This window comes from Gouania willdenowi, chromosome 22 (genome assembly GCF_900634775.1).
Source record: "Gouania willdenowi chromosome 22, fGouWil2.1, whole genome shotgun sequence".
Lineage (NCBI taxonomy): Eukaryota > Metazoa > Chordata > Actinopteri > Blenniiformes > Gobiesocidae > Gouania > Gouania willdenowi.
In genome coordinates this window covers 34131166-34156202 of record NC_041065.1, presented here as the reverse complement: position 1 = coordinate 34156202, position 25037 = coordinate 34131166, and the positions used below count along the sequence as shown (strand labels likewise).

General features: G+C 37.3%; 1 protein-coding gene across 3 annotated transcripts in view; it reads left to right on the top strand.

Moving 5' to 3' along the window:
• sptb (spectrin, beta, erythrocytic) overlaps positions 1-25037 on the top strand; it is a 61402-nt gene that overhangs the window by 26400 nt on the left and 9965 nt on the right. For all 3 annotated transcript variants that reach the window (XM_028437563.1, XM_028437562.1, XM_028437564.1), the window contains 21 exons: positions 743-1045; positions 1107-1257; positions 4103-4973; positions 5052-5189; positions 5399-6158; positions 6299-6501; positions 7481-7571; positions 8888-9034; positions 9561-9827; positions 10752-10976; positions 11273-11362; positions 13900-14190; positions 14344-14474; positions 16658-16862; positions 17700-17923; positions 17994-18144; positions 19088-19332; positions 21095-21233; positions 22122-22206; positions 23471-23667; positions 24547-24629. In XM_028437563.1, the coding sequence (XP_028293364.1) occupies positions 743-1045; positions 1107-1257; positions 4103-4973; positions 5052-5189; positions 5399-6158; positions 6299-6501; positions 7481-7571; positions 8888-9034; positions 9561-9827; positions 10752-10976; positions 11273-11362; positions 13900-14190; positions 14344-14474; positions 16658-16862; positions 17700-17923; positions 17994-18144; positions 19088-19332; positions 21095-21233; positions 22122-22206; positions 23471-23667; positions 24547-24629 (4997 nt within the window). The remainder of the gene's footprint in view (positions 1-742; positions 1046-1106; positions 1258-4102; positions 4974-5051; positions 5190-5398; positions 6159-6298; positions 6502-7480; positions 7572-8887; positions 9035-9560; positions 9828-10751; positions 10977-11272; positions 11363-13899; positions 14191-14343; positions 14475-16657; positions 16863-17699; positions 17924-17993; positions 18145-19087; positions 19333-21094; positions 21234-22121; positions 22207-23470; positions 23668-24546; positions 24630-25037) is intronic.

Here is a 25037-nt window from a genome sequence, read left to right as displayed (position 1 = left end):
ATATGAGGCTCAGTGGTAGAATGTGTCGTCCAATAACTGAAGGGTTGGGGGTTCGAATCCCACTCTAGCCAAGGCATTGTAGTTGTGTCCTTGGGCAAGGCATTTCACCCAGATTGTCTAGCATGAATGTAGTGTGTGAGTGAGTGTTGGTGGTGGTCGTAGGGGCCGATGGCGCTCTATGGCAGCCTCGCCTCCATCAGTCTGCTCCACTGCAGCTGTGGCTATAGTAGCTTACCACCACTAAGTGTGGAGTTAAAGAATAATGCTCATCAATGTAAAGTGCTTATGAAAAATGTCTATGAAAAAGCGTTACGTAAAATCCAATGTATTATGATTATTCATTGGGGCACATTTTGGATCTTGAAAATGGTTGAATTTAAAAGTTGCAGTAGCTCACTTAATGTTCTGTGTTAGCTGTGCTGAATTCTTCCTAATTGTTGTTTAATATGTGGTTAAATGGTCAAAGTCTTTCCACTCCGTTACCTTTTTGTGGTAATGTAGTGGAAAGGAAAAGGAAAAGTGCTAAAAATGGTCAATCGAACCTGCATTACAAAAAACAAACTAGCAGAACTCGAAAGTGAGGATTTTTCTGCTTTAATGAACAATAAACACTTGATATTTCATTGGTTCAAATTCTTCCTGAGTAAAGTATTTTTTAGATTTAAGAACTGGTTTTAATGTTAATAATAACTGATACATGGGAGTTCTTCAGTAAAGCCAACTTCCTCCTTTTGGTCTTCAGGATAACTTTGGTTACGATCTACCGGCGGTGGAAGCAGCGAAGAAGAAGCACGACGCAATTGAGACGGACATCGCAGCGTACGAGGAGCGCGTCCAGGCCCTGGTGGACATCTCCAAGGAGCTAGAGTCGGAGCGCTATCACGACGCTAAACGCATCGACGTTCGCAAAGACAACGTCCTGCGTCTGTGGGACTACCTGCAGGAGCTGCTGAAAGCTCGTAGGTCACGTCTGGATAAGAACCTGACCCTGCAGAGGATCTTTCAGGAGATGCTGCACATCATCAGCTGGATGGACGACATGAAGGTACTGCAGTGCACGACCGGTATTTGTTCTGAATAAGAAACTGATGAAAGTGTTGCTGTAGGCGCGGCTGCTGTCTCCAGACTTTGGGAAACACCTGTTGGAGGTGGAGGACTTGTTACAGAAACACGCCCTGTTGGAGAAAGACGTTGAGCTGCAGGCGGACAGAGTCCAACGAGCCAGCGTTTCTGCTCTCAAGTTTGCCGACGGAGACAGTAAGTCCAGTCCATCTCGCTTTGTTCTCTCCTCCTACAGGAGCCCATCACCATCATTAGAGCATTCAGACGTAGATACAGTATCTCCGTCCCTCCAAATACACAAATTCAATGAAACAAAACAATATTTTCAAGGTTTGTCAATGTCATTTTGTCTCAATTCTTCCCAAATCCTGCCATTTTTCTCAAATTATTCCCAAATTATCCTACACATTAACTAAAAATTAATCATTCAAAAAGAAACCTTAAGAAATTTACAGTGCATTGAATGATAATCTGTCAATTATTGCTTGTGTATTGCTTTATTTTATATGTCATTTAAAAGTCATACTAGGGCACAAATGTTGAAATTTCCCACTTTAGATCAAACTAGTCCACATTTGGCCCCTGAACTAAAATAAGTTAAGTTATATTTCATGTATATACTTTAATCAGATCCAGTTTTTTATGTGTAAATGGCAGTTTTCAGAGGTCACTAAAACATTAACAAAGAAAATTAGTGTGATTTTATTGGCAGTTGACCCTGATTTGTTTTCAAATGTTTTTTTTTTTTTTTACAATGGAACATTTTTTTCATCTGACAATTCCAACATTCCTAAATCTTCTGAAACTGAAATCATGTCCCAAGCATTAAAAAAAAATAATTTTATAATTTAAATTACAAACAAGCTGCCAATATTTTTATTTGAGTAGGGTCCTATACAATCCATTTTATTTTCTACAAATTATTTTCTACATAATTTTATTTATTTTTTTTAAATTATTTTAGATTTTTTTCAGATCATATTAGTTTTTAACTCATGTGAGGAAACAAAATAAATATTAATATTCTGTTATATAATAATACATTTATTGAGGAGTGAGCGGTCCCCAGAAACATTTCCCCAGAGAAACGTTCTTTTCTTCACGATGACGGCGTTTAATTCATATAATGTCAGTTTCAGTGGATTCTATTTTCATTGCTCGATTCCGTGATTTTGTCCGTGATTCCGTTGAAGTGGAATTATAGGACCCTACCTGAGGGGGCGAACCTTTCTTTAACCTCCGGTCATCCATTAATATTTTTGTCAGTAGTTGTTTATGTTGGCTTTCTTTTATCGTAAAGTATAGGCAACGCACTCTCTCCGAGTGTGAGTGGGCGTGTCGGTACAAGTGTTGCAAGTTGGGAGCCCCGCCCACATAGATGAGAGAAGAAATCAATTTTAATAGTTAGCTTTTTTATTTGATTAAAAAAAAAAAAAAAAAACTGTTATAGGCGCTCTAAAATAAAATAAGAATAAAATCATATTTTTTTAAGTCTACAAATTGAATTTCTGAGTTGTATCCTGTTGGCAGGGTGGGGGTGTCTGTAGGGGGGGCAGGGCACCCTGCCAAATAAACTATTAGACTAGGCCAGATTCTCAAAAAGACCGCTGGAACTAGCGGTTAGCGGCAAATTGGAGTAAAAGCACGGAGCGTGTTGGTTTTAGACAATTTTTTCTGTAATGTTACAGACTTTGAGGAAATCCCAAATTGATTTGACTAAAATGTGACCAAATAAACCGACATTATCAAACTCTGAATATCAGAATCAGAATCAGAATCAGAAATGTTTTTAATGGCCATGTACAGTTTTAAGGACAGTACAAGGAATTTGTCTTGGTAGTTGGTGCACAAAACAACAACAAAAAAATAAAAAATAAAAAAACAAATAACAACCCAGCAACAATAATAATAATAATAATAATAATAATGATAAATATAAAGGATGAGGGATAAATAATGGATAGATAGAGAATAAAGGATAAATAGGATAAATATAAATATATATATATATATATATATATATATATATATATATATATATATATACAGTGCAGCAGATAATGTCATCATGGAGGTGGTGATCGGGTGGGGGGGGGGGGGGGAGGGGGGGGGGGGGGGTTCAGTGGGTGACTTGGGGTGTGTTCATGTGGATGGTGGCAGAGGGAAAGAATCTATTTTGTGTCTGGAGGTTCTGGTCCTGATGGACCTAAACCTTCTTCCAGAAGGGAGAGATTGAAATAGTTTATGACCGGGACGCCTCAAAATCCTGGAGGCGTACAGGTCCTGGAGGGAGGGCAGATTGCAGCCGATGATCTTCTCTGCAGAGTGGATGATACGCTGCAGTCTGGCCTTGTCCTTGGCCGTAGCTGCAGCGTACCAGATGGTGATGGAGGAGCAGAGGATGGACTGGATGATGGAGCTGTAGAAGTTCACCATCATCTTTGTTGGCAGACTGAACTTCTTCAGCTGCTACAGGAAGTACATCCTCTGCTGAGCTTTTTTGATGATGGAGCTGATGTTCAGCTCCCACTTGAGGTCCTGAGTGATGATGGTCCCCAGGAAGCAGAAGTTCTCCACAGAGCTCACTGTAGAGTCTCCCAGGGTGAGGGGGGTGAGGGGGGCTGGGTTCTTCCTGAAGTCTGCTGTCATCTCCACTGTCTTTAAAGCGTTGAGCTCCAGGTTGTTCTGGCTGCACCAGGACACCAGCCGGTCTGTCTCCCACCTGTAGTCAGACTCGTCTCCATCAGAGATGAGACGATGGTGGTCGTGTCGTCTACAAACTGTTTGTTTGTAAAATGCTGCTGTTTTGGCAGCAATTTTGATTTTGAATTTAAGAGGGAAAGTGCTCAAGTTACAGCTTGGGAACATTGATATTTTGAATCAGCATACTGTATATATCTAAATTGAACACATAAACTTGGTTCTCCTCTTTGACCACAAATGCTTCTAACGTTCACCTTTTTGAGAATCAGACACTGCTGTCAGTTTAAAACAGGATGTTTAGAATCATTTTGGCTTTTTTCTTGTTTCTCTCCTGCAGGCTATAAACCATGTGACCCCCAGGTGATACGGGACCGGGTGCAGCACCTGGAGTTGTGCTACCAGGAGCTTTGTGCTCTGGCTGCTCAGCGACGAGCTCGCTTGGAGCAGTCTCGCCGCTTCTGGAACTTCTTGTGGGAGGTGACGGAGCTGGAGAGCTGGATCAAAGAGAAGGAACACATTTTCTCCACCTTGGATTACGGGAAAGACCTGACGAGCGTGCTGATTCTCCAGAGCAAACACAGTGCCTTTGAAGACGAGCTTGGAGCGCGCAGGGCCAACCTGGAACCGCTCCTGGCAGAGGAGGGGGCCATGGTCCAGGCCAAGCACTTTGGATCTCCACAGATTCAAGAGTCCATGGACGACATCAGGAGGCAGTGGCAGCAGCTGGAGGAGCTGGCTGCGTTCCGTAAGCAGAACCTTCAGGACACGCAGACGTTCTTCCAGTTCCAGGGAGATGCTGATGACCTTAAATCCTGGTTGTTGGAGGCCAAACGACAGATGAGCAGCGATGAAGTCGGCCATGACGAGTACACCACGCAGCGGCTCCTGAAGAAGCACAACAACCTAAAAAATGAAGCCATCAAGACAGGATCCACGATCGATGTGCTGTCCAAACAGGCCAACGGGCTTCCTGAGGAACTACAGAACACGCCCGACATCCAGAGACGCTTAAAAGACATCAAGGATCTTTACATGGAGCTCTTGGCTCTGGCCGACCTGAGACAGAAGAACCTCGATGACACCATGGCTCTGTACACCATTTTTAGTGAGACGGATGCGTGTGAACTGTGGATGGGCCAGAAGGAGACCTGGTTGGTGGACTTGGAGGTCCCCGACAAGCTGGAGGATCTGGAGGTCGTACAGAACAGGTACACACAAATAATTACATCATTTTATTCAAAAATTTCCATGTGTTTATTGTAAACTAAAAAACTACTTGTGTGCAGATTGAGTATTTTAGCACAAGACATGGCAAACTTTCAGTCGAGAGTGGATGACATCAACAAAGGTGTGAAACAGCTGGAGGAGAGCCGACACCCGCGCACCAAGGAGGTCAAGGAGTGTCAGACACGACTGAATAAAAGGTGATTTTTATCAAAAATTCCAGCAGCTCAGTCCACTACGGTTTTTTTTTTGGGGGGGGGGGGTTTGACAAGCTATTTGAGGCAGACATGGTAACAGGTGACCAAGAGTGGCAAAAAGTCGAGTAGAGCCAATACCGCTTGTTGAAACGTGCCATAACTACTCCCGAAAGTCCTGTAACCAAACTAACACGTTCTTGTACCATCTTTAGGTGGGAGGCCTTCAAGGCAATGGTAGAGGACAAGAAGCGAAAAGTGGATTCTTCCGTCAGTCTGCACAGCTACGGGTTGGAGTGTGACGAGACCAAAGCCTGGATCAAAGACAAGACACGAGTAATTGAGTCTACGCAAGACTTAGGCAACGACCTCGCAGCCGTCATCACCATCCAGAGGAAGCTGTTTGGAATGGAGAGAGATTTAGCCGCCATCGAGGCCAAGCTCACCTTCTTGAGGAAAGAGGCGGAGCAGCTGGCCGAGGACCACCCTGAGCACGCTGCAAACATCTTGGCGCGGCGCAAAGAGCTGGATGAGGCCTGGCAAACGCTGAGGCAGACCTTGAAGGACAGGGAGGACTCTTTGGGCGAAGTCAGCAAATTACAGACGTTTCTTCAGGACATGGACGACTTCCAGTCGTGGCTTTTCAAGACTCAGAAAGCCGTGGCCTCGGAGGAAACGCCAGCGTCGCTCCCAGAGGCTGAGGAGCAGCTAGACCTCCATGACGCTATGCGGGAAGACATCAACAACCATGAAGAGGACTATCACCGCATCAGAGACACGGGTGCTCAGGTCATCCAGGGCCAGGAGGAAGACCCTCAGTACCAGCAGCTGGAGCAGAGGCTAAACGGCATGGACCGCGGCTGGTACGAACTACAAAAGATCTGGGACAGCCGCAAGAACTTCCTGGATCAGTGCTTGGGATTCCAGCAGGTGATGAGAGACGGGAAAGCTGTGGACGCTATTCTCAACAACCAGGTAGGTCTTAATGACGTGTTAGCGACCCTGCGGCGCAGAGGAATGCAGCACCGCCGCGTTCTGCACAACATATTTGTCGACACTGTCAGAAGTTTCATTTGTTTCTTCTCCTTGTCTTCATGATGGCTGTGTTGTTGCAGGAGTACACGTTGGCCCACATTGACCAGCCCGACACCCTGGCAGGGGCTGAGAAGGCTTTGAAAAAACACGAGGACTTTGTGAGCACCATGGAGGCCAATGAGGACAAGATTGATGGAGTCCTGCAGGGCGGACAGCGGCTGCTGGACAACAACAACATGTACTCTGGGAAAGTCCAGGAGAAAATGGAGTCGATACGGGACAGGTCAGTAACATTCGCACCATAAACCAATTCCTGAATTAAAGGGAAAAGGAAAGAATTATTAGAAGAAAAAAAACATTTAAAATTTTGCCCTGAGATGCGTCAAATTATCAACATCCTTCTTTGGATGCAAAACAGGCCATGGCTGCATTAAAGCCAAAAATTAAGAAAATGCAACAGTGAAATAACAGAGAAATATACAAAATGACTGCAAAACAAAAAGGAATACCAAAATAAATAAAATGACACAATGACCATAGCAACTGTTTTTTGCTGTGTTAATGCTCCAATTGGTCATTATTCTAAATGCTGACATGAATTCTAAATGAATGTTGATCATGTGACCCTCGGATCGGACTTTTGTAGCCATGCTGTGATAAAAAAGGCCCATCTCTGCTGGTCTAGACTCAGTCTGCAGTAAAACATGGGTTTAGTTCCCGCTTGAGAGAACATTCAATAGAAGTTAATTGTGAAAAATGAGCGCGTTTTACGTCTTAATGTTTTTAAAAAGGTCACATCAACATATTCCTAAAGAGAAATAAATTGCCTTTTACGAAAGGACACTTTCCACATTCTGCTATTCATTCACTTTAAAGAGTGTTTTTTTGTGTCTGGAATAGAAAAATATGTTTCAAATAAAGTGTTGAACTCCCTGAGTAAAGCTCCATGTTTTAGGTAAATAATGTAGAGCTTGAGCTCAGCACAGTAAAAAGCCTGTCGGTTCCTCGTATCATTAACGTAGACATGAGGGTGAAGAGAGGGCATGAAGCTACTCCCATTAGCTCCCAGTATTCAGCCTGGCAGACAGGAACCTGCAGTAATGGATATTGATCTCTAAGTGAGAGTCGTTGCTCACTGTGTAGCAGAGGAGTTCATATGGACGCTTGCTCTTCTCAATTATCTCACTGTGGGATTTGTTGAGGCTTTCTCAGTCTGAAGCATCATTCTTGTGTATGTTCTCTGTTTTATGTTTGACCTGCAGGAATAGAAAGAATAAAAGGAGAGCAGAGGAGGTGTCTGAGAAACTACGAGATAACCGTGACCTGCAGCATTTCCTGCAAAACACTCAAGACGTGAGTTCACCGTCCGTTCACTAGTGATTACGACAGCAGTCGGGGCATAAGTAACACAGAAATTATTGTTATAAAATTATTCCTTCAATTACACTTCAGCGTCTTCATATGGAGTTCTCTTTTAGCTCCTAATTATAATTTTACAGCTCGTATTTGTCTGATCAGTAAATGATCACAGTTGTTAGTGTTATCGCCTCCATCAGTTCAGCTTCACACAGACCAGAAAACACAAATTTGGTTGACAAATATATACAAAAGGATGACAAAAATATATGTAGAACCCAAAAGGACGACCAAAAAACACAAAATAACTGAAGAATATATAAAAAGACAACATAGATACACAAAAATAACAGGAAAATACATACAATTACAAAATTGCAAATACAAAATTACTCCAAAAACATAAGTATGGATTACAAAATTACACAAAAGAACAACATAAATACACGAAAGGAAAGAAAATATACACAAAAGGATGACAAAAAGACACAAAATAACAAAAGAAATATATAAAACCCAAAAGGACAACAAAAATACACTTAATAGCTGAAGAATATAAAAAAAGACAACATAGATACACAAAAATAACAGGAAAATACATGAAATTATTACAAAAATACACAGAATTACTCCAAAAACATAATGAATACAAAATACTGCATAAAATGACAGAAACATTTACAAAATGATATATAAATTAAAAAAAAATAAAACCCAAAAAAAAGATAACAAAAAACCACAAAATAACTGTAAAATATATAAAATAACAACATTAATACACAAAAGAACAACAAATATACACAAAAGGACAACACAAATACACAAAATAACTGAAGAATATATCAAATTACAACATAGGTACACAAAAATAACAGGAAAATGTATAAAATGACTACAAAAATACACAAAATTACATCAAAAACATAATAAATACAAAATACTACACAAAATGACAGAAAAAAATACAAAATAAATACAAATATACACAATTTGACTCCAAAAAACACCTAACGACTACAAAAATACCAGAAAAATATGCAAAAATCCACAAAAAATCCTCAAATCAAAAATAATTTCTTCAATTACACTTTGACGTCTTCACGTGGAATTCTTTTTAGCACTTGGTTACACTTTTACAGCTCGTATTAGTCTGATTAAATGATAAACAGAGAAGAAACGCTATCATCAGTTCAGCTTCACACAGACGAGGGTTTTTGACGATTCTCCAAAGTAACATTTCCACTCCTGTGAGCTCCTCAGGGACTCTGGACTGCAGACCACTTTATGAAACCCTCTTCCTCCCTATCCTTCAGCTGACCGTGTGGATCAATGAGAAGATGCTGACGGCACAGGACACGTCGTACGATGAAGCCAGAAATCTCCACAGCAAGTGGCTCAAGCATCAGGCCTTCATGGCTGAACTGGCCTCCAACAAGGACTGGCTCAACAAAGTGGACCAGGTCAGCAAACATGACAGGAAATGACACAGTTCATGATTCAGGTCCTTCTAAAATGTGTTGGTGTTGGTATTATTTATTAAATATGAAAAGAGTTGTCAGTAATGTAATTGCTTGCTGCAGCTTCTTTAATAAGCCCCGTAAAGGTCTTCTGTCTCATTAAACCTTTATTAAAGTCTCTGAATGTGTCCTAATCACAGCCTAAAACCACACACAGGGGTTCTTTATGGCTTGTTACTGTTTTTATGAACAAGCTTTACTGTTTTTATAAGTGCTGAACATGTCTGGAAAGTGGGAAGAATTTGCAGAATAGTCATTAAAATGTGATGGAGAAGTGTCAGAAATGGGAGAAATGTATCAAAAATACATCAAAAGGAGCAAAAATATGGCAAAAAAAGTGATAAAAATAGATTAAAATATGGTGAGTTTGATTTAGTTGCAGAAAAAAGATAAAAATAAGGAAAAATGGCCTGAAAAGAATATAAATATGTATAAAGCTGAGCGTTCTGTGTGTGTTTGGTGGGAACAGGAGGGTCAGGAGCTCATGGAGTCAAAGCCAGAGTTTGAGCCCATTGTGAGGGAACGTCTCACTAAGCTCCACGAGCTGTGGGATAAACTGGAGTCCACCACCCAGGAGAAGGCCCGCCTACTGTTTGACGCCAACCGATCAGAGCTGTTCGACCAAAGTCTGACTGACATGAAGAAGTGGCTGAAGGAGCTCCAACAGCAGCTGCAGAGCGGAGAGGAGGACGTTAAAGACCTGACCAACGCCAACATCCTGCTGAAAAAACATCAGGTCAGGAACAACACAGACATACCTTTATAACAGGCATGGGCAGCTGGTGCACACGCACAAAATGACAGAAAAGTACACAAAACAAACAGCTAAAATACACAAATTTACTCCAAAAACACACAACACAAAGTAGAAAAGTAAAGAATAGCTGAAAAATATGCAAAACGACACAAAAACACACACAGAATGAGCCCAAAAGACACATAAAATGCATAAAACAACAGCAAAACATGCATAATTAGAGAATATTTCACAAAATAAACACTACACAAAAAACACACAAGACAAAAAAATAATCAAAATGAGACCAAAAACACACGAAATTAGATAAAGATTCACTAATTCACTCTAAAATACACAAATGTACTTTAAAAACACACAGGATGACTACAATTATATATTTAAAATAACCTGAATATTATACATAACAACACTTAAAAAACAAGATGACAAAAAAAACACACAAAATAACAAGGAAATACACAAAATTTTCACAAAATGTTTTCATAAAACACACAAGACGACAAAAGTGACTCAAAAGACACAAAAATACATAAAGTGACTACAGACACAAAAATAACGTAAAAATAACAAAAATGCACAAAATAACTCCAAAATAACAAGAGAAATACACAAATGTTTCTCCAGAAACACATGCACGGCACAGCTACAAAGAACTGGAAATGACCACAAAAAACCAAAAATGACAACCAAAAAACTCAAAACCTTTGTTGTATCCTGTCAGTACTCACAATGGGCATTATTCTAATGACCATTTGTTGCATCTGATGTTTATCTATGACTTTTAGATTGTCTGTACATTTTTGTGCAGCTACCAAATGTGCATTTTGTTCTTGTAAACTTTGTAGTTGTAATTTCATTTTCGATGGGTTTGTTTGGTCTGTTAAAATGTTTTTCCACCAGATGACAGAGAACCAGGTCCGTGATCGAGCACGTGAGATGGACGAGCTGCAGGAGGCGGTGAGGAAGCACGGGGGGAGCAGAGAGGACCAACCAGAGCTGGAGGCGGAGCAACAGGCCCTGCAGAGCGAATTCCAGCTGCTCCTCACACCTCTGGACCAGCGTAAAGGAAGACTGGAAGCAGCCAAGGCCGTCCATCAGTTCTACAGAGACCTGGCCGACGAGCTCGTAAGATGGGTTCCAGTTTTGAATCAGAGCCTAAACTCGTGTTAAAAACACTCTTTGTTCCACCTTGAGTCTCCTTAGAAATAAGTTTTCAGATGAATGTGGTTTAAACGCTTTAATCCCTCGGTTTAACTCCATAAATCCACTTTAGTCAGTTGAAGGAGAGAGAGCTTAAATATTTCTACTGTTTAAGATGTTAAAGACATTTTGTCAGGAGACAGAAATGAAGTCAAAGTCAAATAATCCTTTTTTAATATTCTAAATACATCAGAGCTACTTTCTCTCTGTGTTTTTCACAGCTCTGGATCGAGGAGAGGACGCCCTTGGCAAAGTCACAGGAGCACGGCCACAATCTGCAAACTGTGCAAATGTTGCTGAAGAAGAACCAGGTGGAGAATTTCATATATTTAATATGTATGATAATTAAAGTAGTATTCCCTGTTAACATGAGTGATGAGGATGTTTAGCTTCTTTTTTGGTCATTTTGACTTTTCTAAAAAATGTATCTTCAAAGCAGAGTTATAAAGAGTAAATATACTAAAATACTCAAGTAGCTCAATGAAATAGTATTCAAAGTAAAAGTTACTAGTTACTTTTACCCCCACGTTCATTTTTAGTAATAAATGTTGTTGCCACGGTTCTTAAGCATACAGTAAACATCTGATGTAGAAACTTAAAAAGAGACCAAATCATGCAATTTTGCACAAATGGAACTTAATTTATTTTCCACAAAGGCATCTGTATAAAATAAAAATCAAAATGTAGAATTATTTTTAAAATAAAATAACACCAATAAATTCAATTCAAAATAAAATAAATTCTCAGGTTTTAAGTATAGATACATTTATGAACTCTAAAACTGAGAAAATGCTGTTTCTGATTGGTCGGTTATGATGTGATGCATTTGATTGGTGTCTATTCAAAATATCTGTTGATCATTTTATTTTTTTATTTTTTTCTCCCAAAGTTTTCCATAGAAACAAAACAAAACAAACAAAACAAAACAAAACAAAACAAAACAAAACAAAACAAAACAAAACAAAACAAAACAAAACAAAACAAAACAAAACAAAACAAAACAAAACAAAACAAACAAAACAAAGCAACAGGTGTACATAATACAATTATATGATTGTGTTACAGTTTATACATGTATTACAGATAATCATACATACTCGTTGATCATTTTAAAACTAAAATATAATAATTTACTGTTGGGTGTAGAAATGTAACAAATTACTTTACTTCTCTTAAAATGTACTTAAGTACTGGAAAAATGACTGATTTAGAAATATACTTCAAAAAGTACAAGTACCCAAAAAGCAACTCAATTACAGTAGCGTGAGTACTTGTAATCTATTACTTTCAACAAGGAACAAGGATTGTTCTGTTTGCCTGACTTGTCCTCATTGATCATTCAAAGTCATTTCAACACATTTTTAGGAAATCCCACACAAAGCAGTTGTTCCTTATTTATTTTATATTCAGTCTGTACATTTTAAGTTTGATTGGAGGAAAACTTTCTGAGATATGGACAATTTAGTGGGATTTCCGTGTCCTTATTTTTCTTCCATTTTCAGCCACAATATCTCAGGAACGACATCATACAGCAAACTGAAATGTGTTATACTAACACAGCTCCACCTATTCTCTAGTGCACGTGTCAAACTCAAAGCCCAGGGGCCAAATCCAGACCTTTAGAGCATCTAACATGGCTCGCAGTAGAAAGCAAAAGAAGTCAGAGAAACCATGAACCATTGTGCAAATTACGAACTAATTCAGTTATAGATATCATCAAATAAATCACAAATTCAATGAAACTCCACAATATTAGCACAGCTCACACGCTCCCCATGCCTAATCTGAAATTGTTAAAAGAACTCTCAATTCTTCCCCAAATCCTGCAATTTTCTTCAAAAAATTCCATAAAATAAAAAATAAATAAATACATTGAAAGTGAAGATCCTGCAGGGACAGATATCTGTCACTTATTGCTTTGATATTATCGTTGCTTTACATATTTTAGAATTTATTTAATCGTGGAAGTGCAAACAAGAGCATTACTCAAATTCCCGACTAAAATCTCCTGCCCACTTAAGATAAACTAGACTGTCCCCTGAACTAAATGAGTTCTCATCCCTGTTTTAATAAAAAACTAATTAACAATAAATGATAATCAGACACAGAGCCAAGTTACAATGGCTTTATGTAAATGATTTTCAATAATCATCAGTGATGAAATAATCCAAAGTTTGGGTCCAAAATAAAAATGAAGAATTCACATAAAGAAAAATATTTTCATATCCCAATAAATAGTAACATTTATATTATAAATTAAAACAGATCAGATTATTTATTACATTCCCACATGTAGTTATGAACCAATAATAATAATAAATAAAGTATATGTTCATATTTCCAGAGTGTGTGAGTCTAGAACCAAAGTAATCTGTGACTAATCATTAGTGATGTGAACAGTCTATGTTCATAGCTCTATGCTGATCACATTACAGGGAGCTGAGACATATGCTAAGTAGTTTACTGAACATGTTCCAGACCCAAACACACACTGACTATTTAGAGGAGCTGACATGTCCACCAGATATGATGTATAGCAGATCTATTTCTGTAGGAGGAGCTTATTACTATACCATATTTACCTTTATATGTGATGGAGTTACTGATATATTGGAAGATGAAAATGGAAGATAAATAAGGATGTGCAAAAATCAACGCATACACTAAGTTGTCCATATCTCAAAAAGCATTCATCCAAACAAACTAAAAATGTACAGTGTGACTATTGAATAATCATGGAGCAGTTGGTAAAAATTTCAGAAATAACATGGAATGACTTTCCTAAAAACCATGTTTTGGTTGTTTCAGAGCCCAAGTGAAACCTTGTTCTTTGATTTCTCTCTATCAGACGTTGCAAAGGGAGATCGAAGGCCACCAGCCTCGCATCAACGAAGTGTCGGAGCGAGGAAGGAGGATGGCGTCCGCGGCCGGCGCGGAAGCCCGTCCAGAGGCAGAGCGGATCGTGGAGCAGCTGCAGGAGCTGGAGGAGGCGTGGGCGCGGCTGCAGGAGGAGACGGCCGAGAGGCGACGGAGACTCAACGGCTCCGAGTTAGCTCAGCAGTATTACAACGACGCAGGCGAGGCCGAGGCCTGGATAGGGGAGCAGGAGCTGTATATGATCGCTGATGAAAAGGCCAAGGTATGAGATCAATGGACGGAGGCAGATTTATCAGAGTGGCCTTTGATGTTGTGATTAGATTGAAACCTCACTTCAAGATCGGGATTTTTGGCTTTGATGTTAAATCCACCATTTATGTTTTTAAATATTTACTGTATTTTTCAATGGCTTTAGGATGAACAAAGTGCCATGTTGGTGTCGAAGCGTCACGTTATACTACAGCAGGACGTGGACGACTACGCCGACTCCATTCAGAGGCTTTCGGATCGCGCTCAAAAGATGTTTGCAGAAGATCACCCTAATGGGTTTGTGTCGAGTTGATAGGAAACATTTCTAAGCATTAATCCAACAACACAAAAACATACATTAAAAATGGCTTAAAATTATACAAAACAATAACAAAAGGCACATAATGACAACAAAAACACACAGAATAATTCCAAAACAAACACAAAATTATTCCAAAAATACATAAAACAACAAAACACACATAATTAGAGAAAATTTCACAAAGTGATTACGAAACACACAAAATTCTTCTAAAAACACACAATTGGACGAAGGTCCACAAAATCAAAACAGCACCAAAAACACAGAATAGCTGAAAAATATTCAAAACCACACCAAAAACAAACAGAATAACTCCAAATGAAACACCCCAAAAGAGAGAAAACTAGTATCGTGCCCATCAGAAGTATGTATGTTAATAGTGGGAGGAGCTTAAGTAGAGTTGTCAATTATGGCCAAGTGAGTATGTGTGTGAAGGTTGGATGTACACAGAGGTGTACATACTCTGTGGTGTAAAGTAAAATAGTGTGTGTGATTTATCTGGTTTAATTCTATGAGACATGAACATGATAAATGTGTTTGTTGTTTTTTTTACTCATTTTTATATGTTTTCTGTTTGGTGTATTTTTCTGTAATGTATATTTTTTGGAGTCATTATGTGTATTTGTGTATCTTTCTGTTGTGTTTTTGTGCATTTCTTGTATAATTACTGTTTTTTTGTTGCCATTATACAGTAGTGTGATTCTGGAGTCATTTTGTGCATTTTTGTAAGTTTTTTGGTGTAGTTTTATGCATTTCTGTTGTCATTTTGTGTATTTGTTGTATAAATATTTAGTTTTGTGTATTTTAAGTCATTTTCATATTTTTGTTGTTGTTTGGTGTATTTTTCTGTAACGTTTGTTTTTTGGAGTCGTGTGTTTTTGGAGCCTTTTGTATATTTTTGTTGTCGTTTTGTGTACTTTTTGTACAAATGTTGTTTAGTTTTTTTGTTTTATTTTACTCATTTAGTATATTTTTATTATAAATGTGTGGTGAGGGCGTGCGTGTGTGTGTTCCCGTGAAATGTTTGAGACGCTGATAACCAAACTCCATAGACATTGTAGCGCCAATCAGAAAAGTAACAAAACGTAAAGCTCCAAACTACATGAGTGAGTAAGTAAATTAAAGTATTATCTACAATTCAACTGTCTTTTTTTAAAAACAAAAATAATTGTTTATCTTCAAACCGAGTGGTCAGAGCTTAGCTTCCATGTACGGCACCACAGAGAATCTGCAGTTTACCAGATGGATTATTGAACGGGTTGAGTTCAATACTGACTCTAGTGAATTACAATTACACGAACAGTTATATGGTTTATTCAATGGGAAACTTGTCTGTAAAAGACTCACCAGTGGCTGATGGTTTCAAATGTTAGTTTGGATCACGGGAATCATTTTAAATAACCATGAAATATTAACTTAAATAACTTTTAGCAGTACTAAAACATTTTTAATATTGACCTTTTCTTTTTTAAACCCAAACAAAGTGCGACACAGTGACGTCATGAACCCGGAACGGGAAGTAGCGCACTCATTACTGCGCTTATTACCGAGAGTGCCGTAATTTTAAAATGAACATTTTTAACGTTTTGCAACACTAAATTACTCCAAAATAACGGATGCACACTTGGGGTTTTTGGAAGCCGTTGACTAAGTTTCAGGTGAAACTCGTACAGCGTTGGGGAGATATTCGCTCCACAAACACACTCACACATAAACACACACGCACGCGCACGCAGACCTTTGCCGCTTTATAGATAGATTTCACAAAATGATTCCAAAATAAAAAAATGTACTCCAAAAACACAAGATGTCTACAAATATGCAAAAAATAACTCAAATACGCACAAATTGATTCCAAAAACGCACAAAATTAGAAAAAATACACAAGATTACAATAATACACATAAACCTATACAGTATGTATGATATACAAAACAACACCAAAAAACACAAAATGACTCCAAAATAACCATTTTATAATCTGCTTATAGATATGGACACTATACTTTTAATATATTCAATATGGGGGTTTCCAATGCAGTTTACTATCCAATCAATGCAATTATTACATTAAAAACTCAACTTTTTCTTTTTCCTAGCAACAAATTAATTCCCTCATGTTCTCACCATCTCCATCTCCTTGTATGTAACGACGCAGTGAGGAGATAATCCGGCGGCAGGGACAGGTGGACAAGCAGTACGCGGGCCTGAGGGAGCTGGCAGAGGACCGCAGGAGGAAGCTGGACCACACCTTTCACCACTTTGTGCTGAGTCGGGAAGTGGAGAACCTGGAGCAGTGGATCGCAGAGAGGGACGTGGTGGCTTCTTCTCAGGAGATGGGCCAGGACTTGGACCATGTTACGGTAGTAGAAATAAAATCGACTTGAATCATAAATGTGTAAAATTTCATCAGAAAATGTAAAGTGGATTTATTAATAACAACAACAATAATAATAACTAGAATACTTGCATTTCCTGAAGAAAATACAAGTGAGGATGCAGGTTCTGGCCCGCGTCGCACTGCATTAACCTAGCATTAGCATTAACTAGCATTAGCATTGAGAAGGGTCTAGCTGCATCCACAGCCATTACAAAATATGCCCTATTGATCCCCCTGAGACAATACCTTCCCACTAACCTCAACCGCCTTCTTCTTCTTCTCTTCAATTTCCAGCAGACTGTACACTGTAGAGTGTAATGCTGCCCTCCACGCTCATTCTTTGAAGTTTTAAGGCAAAACTACGATTTAGTGCATTACTGCCACCCAGTGGAGGACCAACTACCGCTTTCGCCTTCACTGTTCTGACAAATTTGGAACTTTGCAATACGTACCTTCCTTTTTTAATAACGCTAACCCTAAACTTTACGCTAACCGCTACCGCCTCCACTTCCTGGCTATGCTTACCTTTCTTGTGGGCGCGGTTTATAAGGGGCGTCGCTTGTAAGGGGCATTGCTTGCACTGTACCCGCGGCTGCAGTTGGATATACTTGTTAACAATAGCATTAGCTAGCATTAGCATCAGCCTAAAATAAGATAAGTGTTAGCATTAACGATAGCATTAGCATCAGCCTAAATTAAGACTTGTTAGCATTAACGCTAGCATTAGCCTAGCAATAGCACTAACTTAGCATTAGCATAGGTTAGTGATGCCTCCTGCATCCTCACTAATAATAACAACACATTTGTGTGCTTTTCTCAGCTTCTTCGGGATAAGTTCAGAGATTTTGCGCGGGACACTGGGATGGTGGGTCAGGGGCGTGTGGACATGGTGAACCAGACGATAGACGAGCTGATCGAGGCGGGCCACAGCGAGGCGGCCACCATGGCCGAGTGGAAGGATGGCATCAACGAGAGCTGGGCCGACCTGCTGGAGCTCATCGATACCCGTGCTCAGCTTCTCACCGCGTCCTATGAGCTGCTCAAGTAAGAAAAGTAGAAGATTGCATCATAAAGATACTTCTGGTACATAATCCATCATCTGTTTTCATCGCAGGTATTTTGACGATGGCAAAGAGCTGGTGACTCAGATTGTTGAGAAGCAGAACGAGCTTCCTGAGGACGTGGGAGAAGACTTCAGCAAAGCCGAGTCTTTCCACAGAATGCACGCGGCCTTTGAGCGAGACATCAGCGCTCTGGGAAAACAGGTAGAACACACGGGAACCCAGCTGTGCAAAACAATGAGTCAAAACAAGTGGAATATTTGCATTTCCTGAAGAAAATGCAAGTGAGGATGAATTCAGACAAAATGTTAAATTATTAAAGGTTCAGCAAAAGTTAATTTAATGGATGAGATGAAAGCTAATAGTTTGAATAATGGGCTGAAATGTTAGTTAGTTTAGTTAGTTAGTTAGTTAGTTAGTTAGTTTATTTCGGTCATTGTGAACATCCAGATCTTAGGTCATTCAAAGATTCCACACATTACACGACAGGAAAAAAAATAAATAAATAAGTATACATTAAGAATATCAACCGCTAAATGATGCCTGACCTAAAGGGGTTAAAGTTGATAAAAGTTCAAAAAGTTGAAAAAAACTGAAAAATGTTGAATAAGCTGAACCAATGTACATTTAATAAAGTTATTATTAAAATTGCTGAAAGATAGTCTAGCATTAGCTTAGCACTAGCCTATAATTAGCTTAGCATTATAATTAAAATGAGCCTAGCATTAGCTTAGCATTATCCCTAGCACTAGCTAAATATTAACATTAGCCTAGCATTAATGTCCACTAAGCATTAGTAATAACCAAGCATTAGCATTAAACTAGCATTAACTTTAATCTATTATTAACCTACCATTAGCATTAACCTACCATTAGCATTAACTTAACATTTAACTAGCATTAGCCTAATATTAGCCTAGAATTAGCATTAACCTAGCATTAATTGAGCATTAGAATTGACCTATCATTAGCATTAGCCTAGTATTAGCATTAGCTAAGCATTAGCATTAAGCTAGCATCAGCATTAAGCTAGCATTAGCATTAACCTTGCATTAAATTTAGCATTGGCCAAGTATTAGCATTAGCATTAACTTAGCATTAGTATTAAACTAGCTTTAGTTGACCTAATTCCTATGATCTGTTTCAGGTTCAGCAGTACCAGGAGACGGCGACCAGGCTTCACGCTCAGTACGCAGGAGAGCGAGCGTCTGACATCCAGGCCGCAGAGAGGGACGTCCTGGAGGCGTGGAAGGGTCTGCTGGACGCCAGCGACGGACGCAGAGCTCAGCTAGTGGACACCGCCCAGAAGTTCCGCTTCTTCTCCATGGTGAGAGACCTGATGGCCTGGATGGAGAACATCATCCAGCAGATAGAGACGCAGGAGAAACCCAGGTGAGAGCAAGGATTGGTTCACTTTTTACGTCTTATGTTGCAAAACAGTTGAAAAAAGAGAAAAAAGTGAAGGAAAGAAAAAAGTTTGGCTTAAAAAAACAGTGGAACGTCCTTCGTGAAACATGGAAGGCATCAAAATTTAAGACGACCAAAAAAACGTTCCTTTATAACAAAATGTTGGTTTTTCCTCCTTTATTACTTATATTAATGGTATTATTTTAATTAATTAATTTTTATCAATTTTATATTAATTTATATATTAAGTATAGCATATGTTATAGAAAAATTGATTGACTGCATGATTATTCTGAGTTCATTGTACATTACATGTACACATGACTCTTTTCAAACTAACATACTTTCATATATACATGAACTGGAAAAGGAGTGGGGAGTTCGTTCCCTGTAATTGTCATAATTCATATCAATGGTTGCTTTCTTTCATAAAACAGTTAACATACAGTAACAGATAAACAGTTTACATGCAGGAAACATACACATGTATACACATAAATATACAAAAAGACATGTTACTAACAGTGGGAAGTACTTTAGTAGATCACAATCTATTGTCATTGTCTTATGTAACAGTTTTTTAAAAATGTTTTCATATATATAATTATATCATTATTATACTGTTACGGCTGAATTTACGGTTGACCTCATTTGAAGACATGATTCATTGCTCTGGTTGAATGATGGAGTCCAGGAGAAGCATTGATGATTTTATATAAAAAAATAGTTTATTCTAAACTAAGAAAAAAGGTACAAGATGGAACAAAGTTAGCGTCCGTCCAGGCGGACGTCGGAAGGAAGTGCCGCGCCCTCCAACAGTTTCAGCTTAAGCTTTTTATACAGATAAGAAAAGGTCCCAACAGTGAGAGACAAAAGGGAGGGAGTCAGATGCCCATAGTGGAAATGTTGGAGGATGATGAAGATGTTATGAGAAGGTTCTGCTCCAGTCTTTATCTGTCTTGATAAGTGTGTGCGTCAGTGTATGTCTGCATGTGAGCAGAGACTGTGCTGCACTGAGAATAATACGATCTGTACTGTTTAATCATGATTCAGCTGTTCAAAAGTGTAAAGAGTAATGGAGTCGTCATGTATTAAAACATGACAAATTGTACACATGAACATACATTTGAGGATATGATGATGAATATAAAAATGACCATAACAATACTAAGAACACCTCCTACATTGTTAACCCAGATACAACCTTTACTTTTATAGTCTATACATATATTTTATTATTTTTAGTCTTATATTACATTGTATATAATATGTGTATATATATTTTTAAATGTATATATGATATATAATTAACAAATTAATATTAATAATAATTATTAATTTAAACAAAAAGGAACACAGTAAAATATTATACCTAAGTAAAATTATACTTAAGACTATATAATTAATGCATATTAGGCTTCATCCTTATTTTCAAAACACAAAGAAATAATCTTTTCATTGTTTTATGCTAAACATGTTTCTGTTAAATGTCAATTCAATTTAAATTTAGTTATTAATGTTGAAAAGTTACCTTGAGTAAAAGTATGTTTTTATAATTTATTCACATTTACATTTTATTTATAACAATGATAATAATTAAAGTTTTAAGAGATTTGAATGTTGTGCTTTGAAGTGTAATAATAACTAAATAGAACTTTGATTAATTGACAGTAAGGTTGCAGTTCTCCTTGTCACCAAGAGGGGTCAGTATTTAGGTTACCATGTTGTTCTCTCTTTCCTTCCTCAGAGACGTGTCCTCTGTGGAGCTGCTACAGAAATACCACCAGGGAATCCGCTCTGAGATGGAGGCCAGAGGGGCCAAGTTCACCCACTGTGTGGACCTGGGAAACACCATGTTAACACGCAAACACACACACTCTGCTGAGGTGACCCTTCTTTTCATTATTTCATTCCATATTCTTTCATCAGATTATTGGAACCAGTAAAATAAATAAATCTCATATTTTTTTCTTCATGGAGTCGTTAGAAGACGTGTTAAACTCAAGGCCCGGGGGCCAAATCCGGCCCTTTAGAGAATACAATTTGGCCCGCAGCAATTCTGAGAAACCATGAATGCTTGTGTAATTTATCAACTAACTCAGTTAAATATCTACAAATTAATACTCAAATTAAATGAAACTCCACAATATTAGCAGGACTTACATTTCCCCTCTTATATACTGTATATCACATGATGGAAGTCATTTTTATTTATTTTAGTATTACAGTGCATACATACACACATACATTTCACATCTGTATTTGTTGCTCTACATTTTAGTCATGAAACATTCATAACAAGATTGATCCATTTCAAATACAACAGGAATGTATGAAACCAAAATAAGAAGTAAAAACAATAATAACAAAGAATAGAATAAAATAAAAATTATACAGAGTTCTACACTTTATGGAAGTCATTTTTAATCTCATATTGTTAAAAGAACTCTCAATTTTTTCTTCAAATTATTTTACAAAATGTCCACAAATTACATAAAAATTGGCCACAAAATCCAATAAATTGAAAGTGAAGATCCTGAAATGTCACTTATTGCTTTGATGTTATCAGTGCCGTACATATTTTATCGTTTATTTATACTTGGAAGTGTAAAATGTGTATTTGGCCCCTGAACTAAAATGAGTTTGACACCCCTGCTTTAGAGGAAAAAGTCTGATCAAATAGAAAAGCCACCAGAATTTAAATGAGTAATTAACCCCTGCAGTTAATTCTAATAGTAACTGTTGCTTTAACACTTACACTGATGATGTAACAGATCAAAGAGAAGCTGCTGCAGCTGATGGAGAAAAGGAAGGAGATGATGTTGAAGTGGGACGACAGATGGGACTGGCTCCGACTCTGTGAGTAGAACAAGTCCTGCCTTCACACACATCATCACTTGTCTCACTAAACTGGATTAAAAACTGTAGACGACTGCTCACAGACGGAGGAGGAAGGACTCTGAAACTGATACTGGAGAAGGAAAAAAACATTTTATCACAAAAAATAATCAATAAGTGGAAGAAAAAACGGGAAAAGAAATGAGCAACAGCAGCAATTATTGTTATTATTTTATTTTATAAAACAAAACCAAATACATACTCCAAAATCAAACAAAATTACAGAAAAATACACAAAACAACTAAAAAACACATCATATGACTCCATAAACATGCAAAATGACAACAGAAATACAGAATATGACTTCAAAAAAACACAAAAACATACAAAATGACTAAAGAAATACACAAGACACCTATAAATATACACAAAATTATTTTATAAAACACACAAGACGACAAGAGAAGTACAAAAAGTGACTCAAAAGACACGCAAAATACACAAAAACACACAAAATGACTACAAAAACTTAAAATAACAACCAAAGAATAAAAAGTCTCCAAATTTATTTATTTTTAAATTACAATAAAACACAAAAAATAAGTGAAGAATACGCAAAACAACATAAAAAATACACAATAATTACTCCAAAAACAAAATATGACAACAGAGATCATCAATATTACACTGAAGACACACACACAATTAAAAAAACAACAACAAAAACACACTCAATGACTCAAACAACATCCTCCCTAAAAACGACACACATGAAATGAGATAAAAACATACACACTGACAACAAAAATACATAAAATTACTCCAAAAACATACACACTGACAACAAAAATACTGTAAGAATAAAATACACAAAAATTACAAATTAACTACAGAAATGCACAAAATCGCTGAAGACACACAAAACTACAGTAAACATACACAATAATGACTCCAAAAACACAATATGACAACATAAATGCAAATGATTTAATCAAACACACACACACACAGACACAGACACACACACAAAATCCTTCCTAAAGGCCACACACGTGAAATGAGAAAAAACATACATAATGACTACAAAAATACACAAAATACTCCAAAACATACACACTGACCTTAAAAGTACAGTAAGTGACACCAATGACACTCAAAATGACTATAAAAATACACAAACAACTAATGAATACAAAAACCCACAAAGTGCTGTTTTTTCCTGTGTTAACGCTCAGATCGGTCTTTATTGGAATTGTTGATATATATTTGGTGTGACTGCTACAGTGTTGGAGGTGTGTCAGTTTGCACGTGACGCGTCGGTGGCCGAGGCGTGGTTGGTGGCCCAGGAACCGTACGTGTCCAGTAAAGATGTGGGTCAGTCTGTGGACGAGGTGGAGAAGCTCATCAAAAGACACGAGGCGTTTGAAAAGTCCACAGCTACGTGGGAGGAACGATTCTCTGCTCTGGAACGCCTCACCACGGTAACAAGCACTAAGTTACATTTACTCATTTACGGAAAAACATCTGTGTCTTTTATTCATTAAAAAACCTTTCAATTAGAAACACGTTTACTTCAATCAAAAATAAACCTTTTCAATCAAAGACAAGTGTTTCAATGCAATTTTTTTTTTGCATTTGAACACTTTTTTTCTTTGATTGAAAATATTTGTTTTTAATTGAACTAAACTTTTTTTGATTAAAAAGGTTTTTTTTTATTGAAGTCATCTTTTTTGCATTTGGGCCATATTATACCGTACCTTTGTGTCCTTATTATTCAATTATGAAAAATACTTTTCAATCAAAAAAAAAAAAAGTTTACTCATTAATTATAAAAAACCTTTTCAATCAAAGAAAAAAATATTTGAGACTCAAATAATGACATTAGAACACTTTTTTTTCTTTGATTGAAAAGGTTTTTTTTATAATTAAAGTCACCTTTTTTGTATTTGTCTCATATTATGGGTAGTAAAGTCTTTATTAATCAATCAAAAAAATGCAAAAAATGGAGACCCTAATAATTACATTTGAACACTTTTTTTTGATTGAAAATGTTTTTTTAATTTTCTTATTGAAAATGAAACATTTCAATCAAAGAAAAAAGTGTTCAAATACAATTATTTGAGTGTCAATTTAAAAAAAAAAAAAAAAATTTTTTTGCATTTAAACATTTTTCTTCTTTGATTAAAATATGTTTTGATTGAAGTAAACTTTTTTTTTTGGAATGGAACGTTTTTTTTTATTTGAATAATAAAGACACAAATCAACCTCCACACTTATTCAGTTTGCTGGAATGAGTGGAATTCAGAAATTATTATTATTTTTTCATTATTACATTATTACATTATTAACATCTGTTGCAGCTGGAGCTGTTGGAGTTGAGGAAACAGCAGCAGGAAATGGAACAGTTCATTAAAGACGACCAGCAATCAGACAAAGATAGCAGGTACACACACACACACACACCAGGAGTTTTCAACCTTGGGATCGTGACCTCATGGGGGGTCGCCTGAAATGTCTAGTAATTGTATTTATTTGTATATATATTTATTTATATTTATCTATTTTGCCCAAATAAAAAACAATACATTACATCACAGAAATAGATACATTGCAGAAAACTAATATAATAATAAATATTTTTCAAATTAAAACACCACACATAATTGCAAACAACTGTTTTCTATATTTTCACTTGCATATAATTCTAGTTCAAATAAAATGCAGTGTAAAAATATCTGAACTTGCACATATTGTCACTTTGTGTACGAATACTTAATATTCTGTAAGTTATGTTATGTAACACAAATGGGATTAAAAATATATAATTTTAGAGAATCTAGGGTCGTCAGAA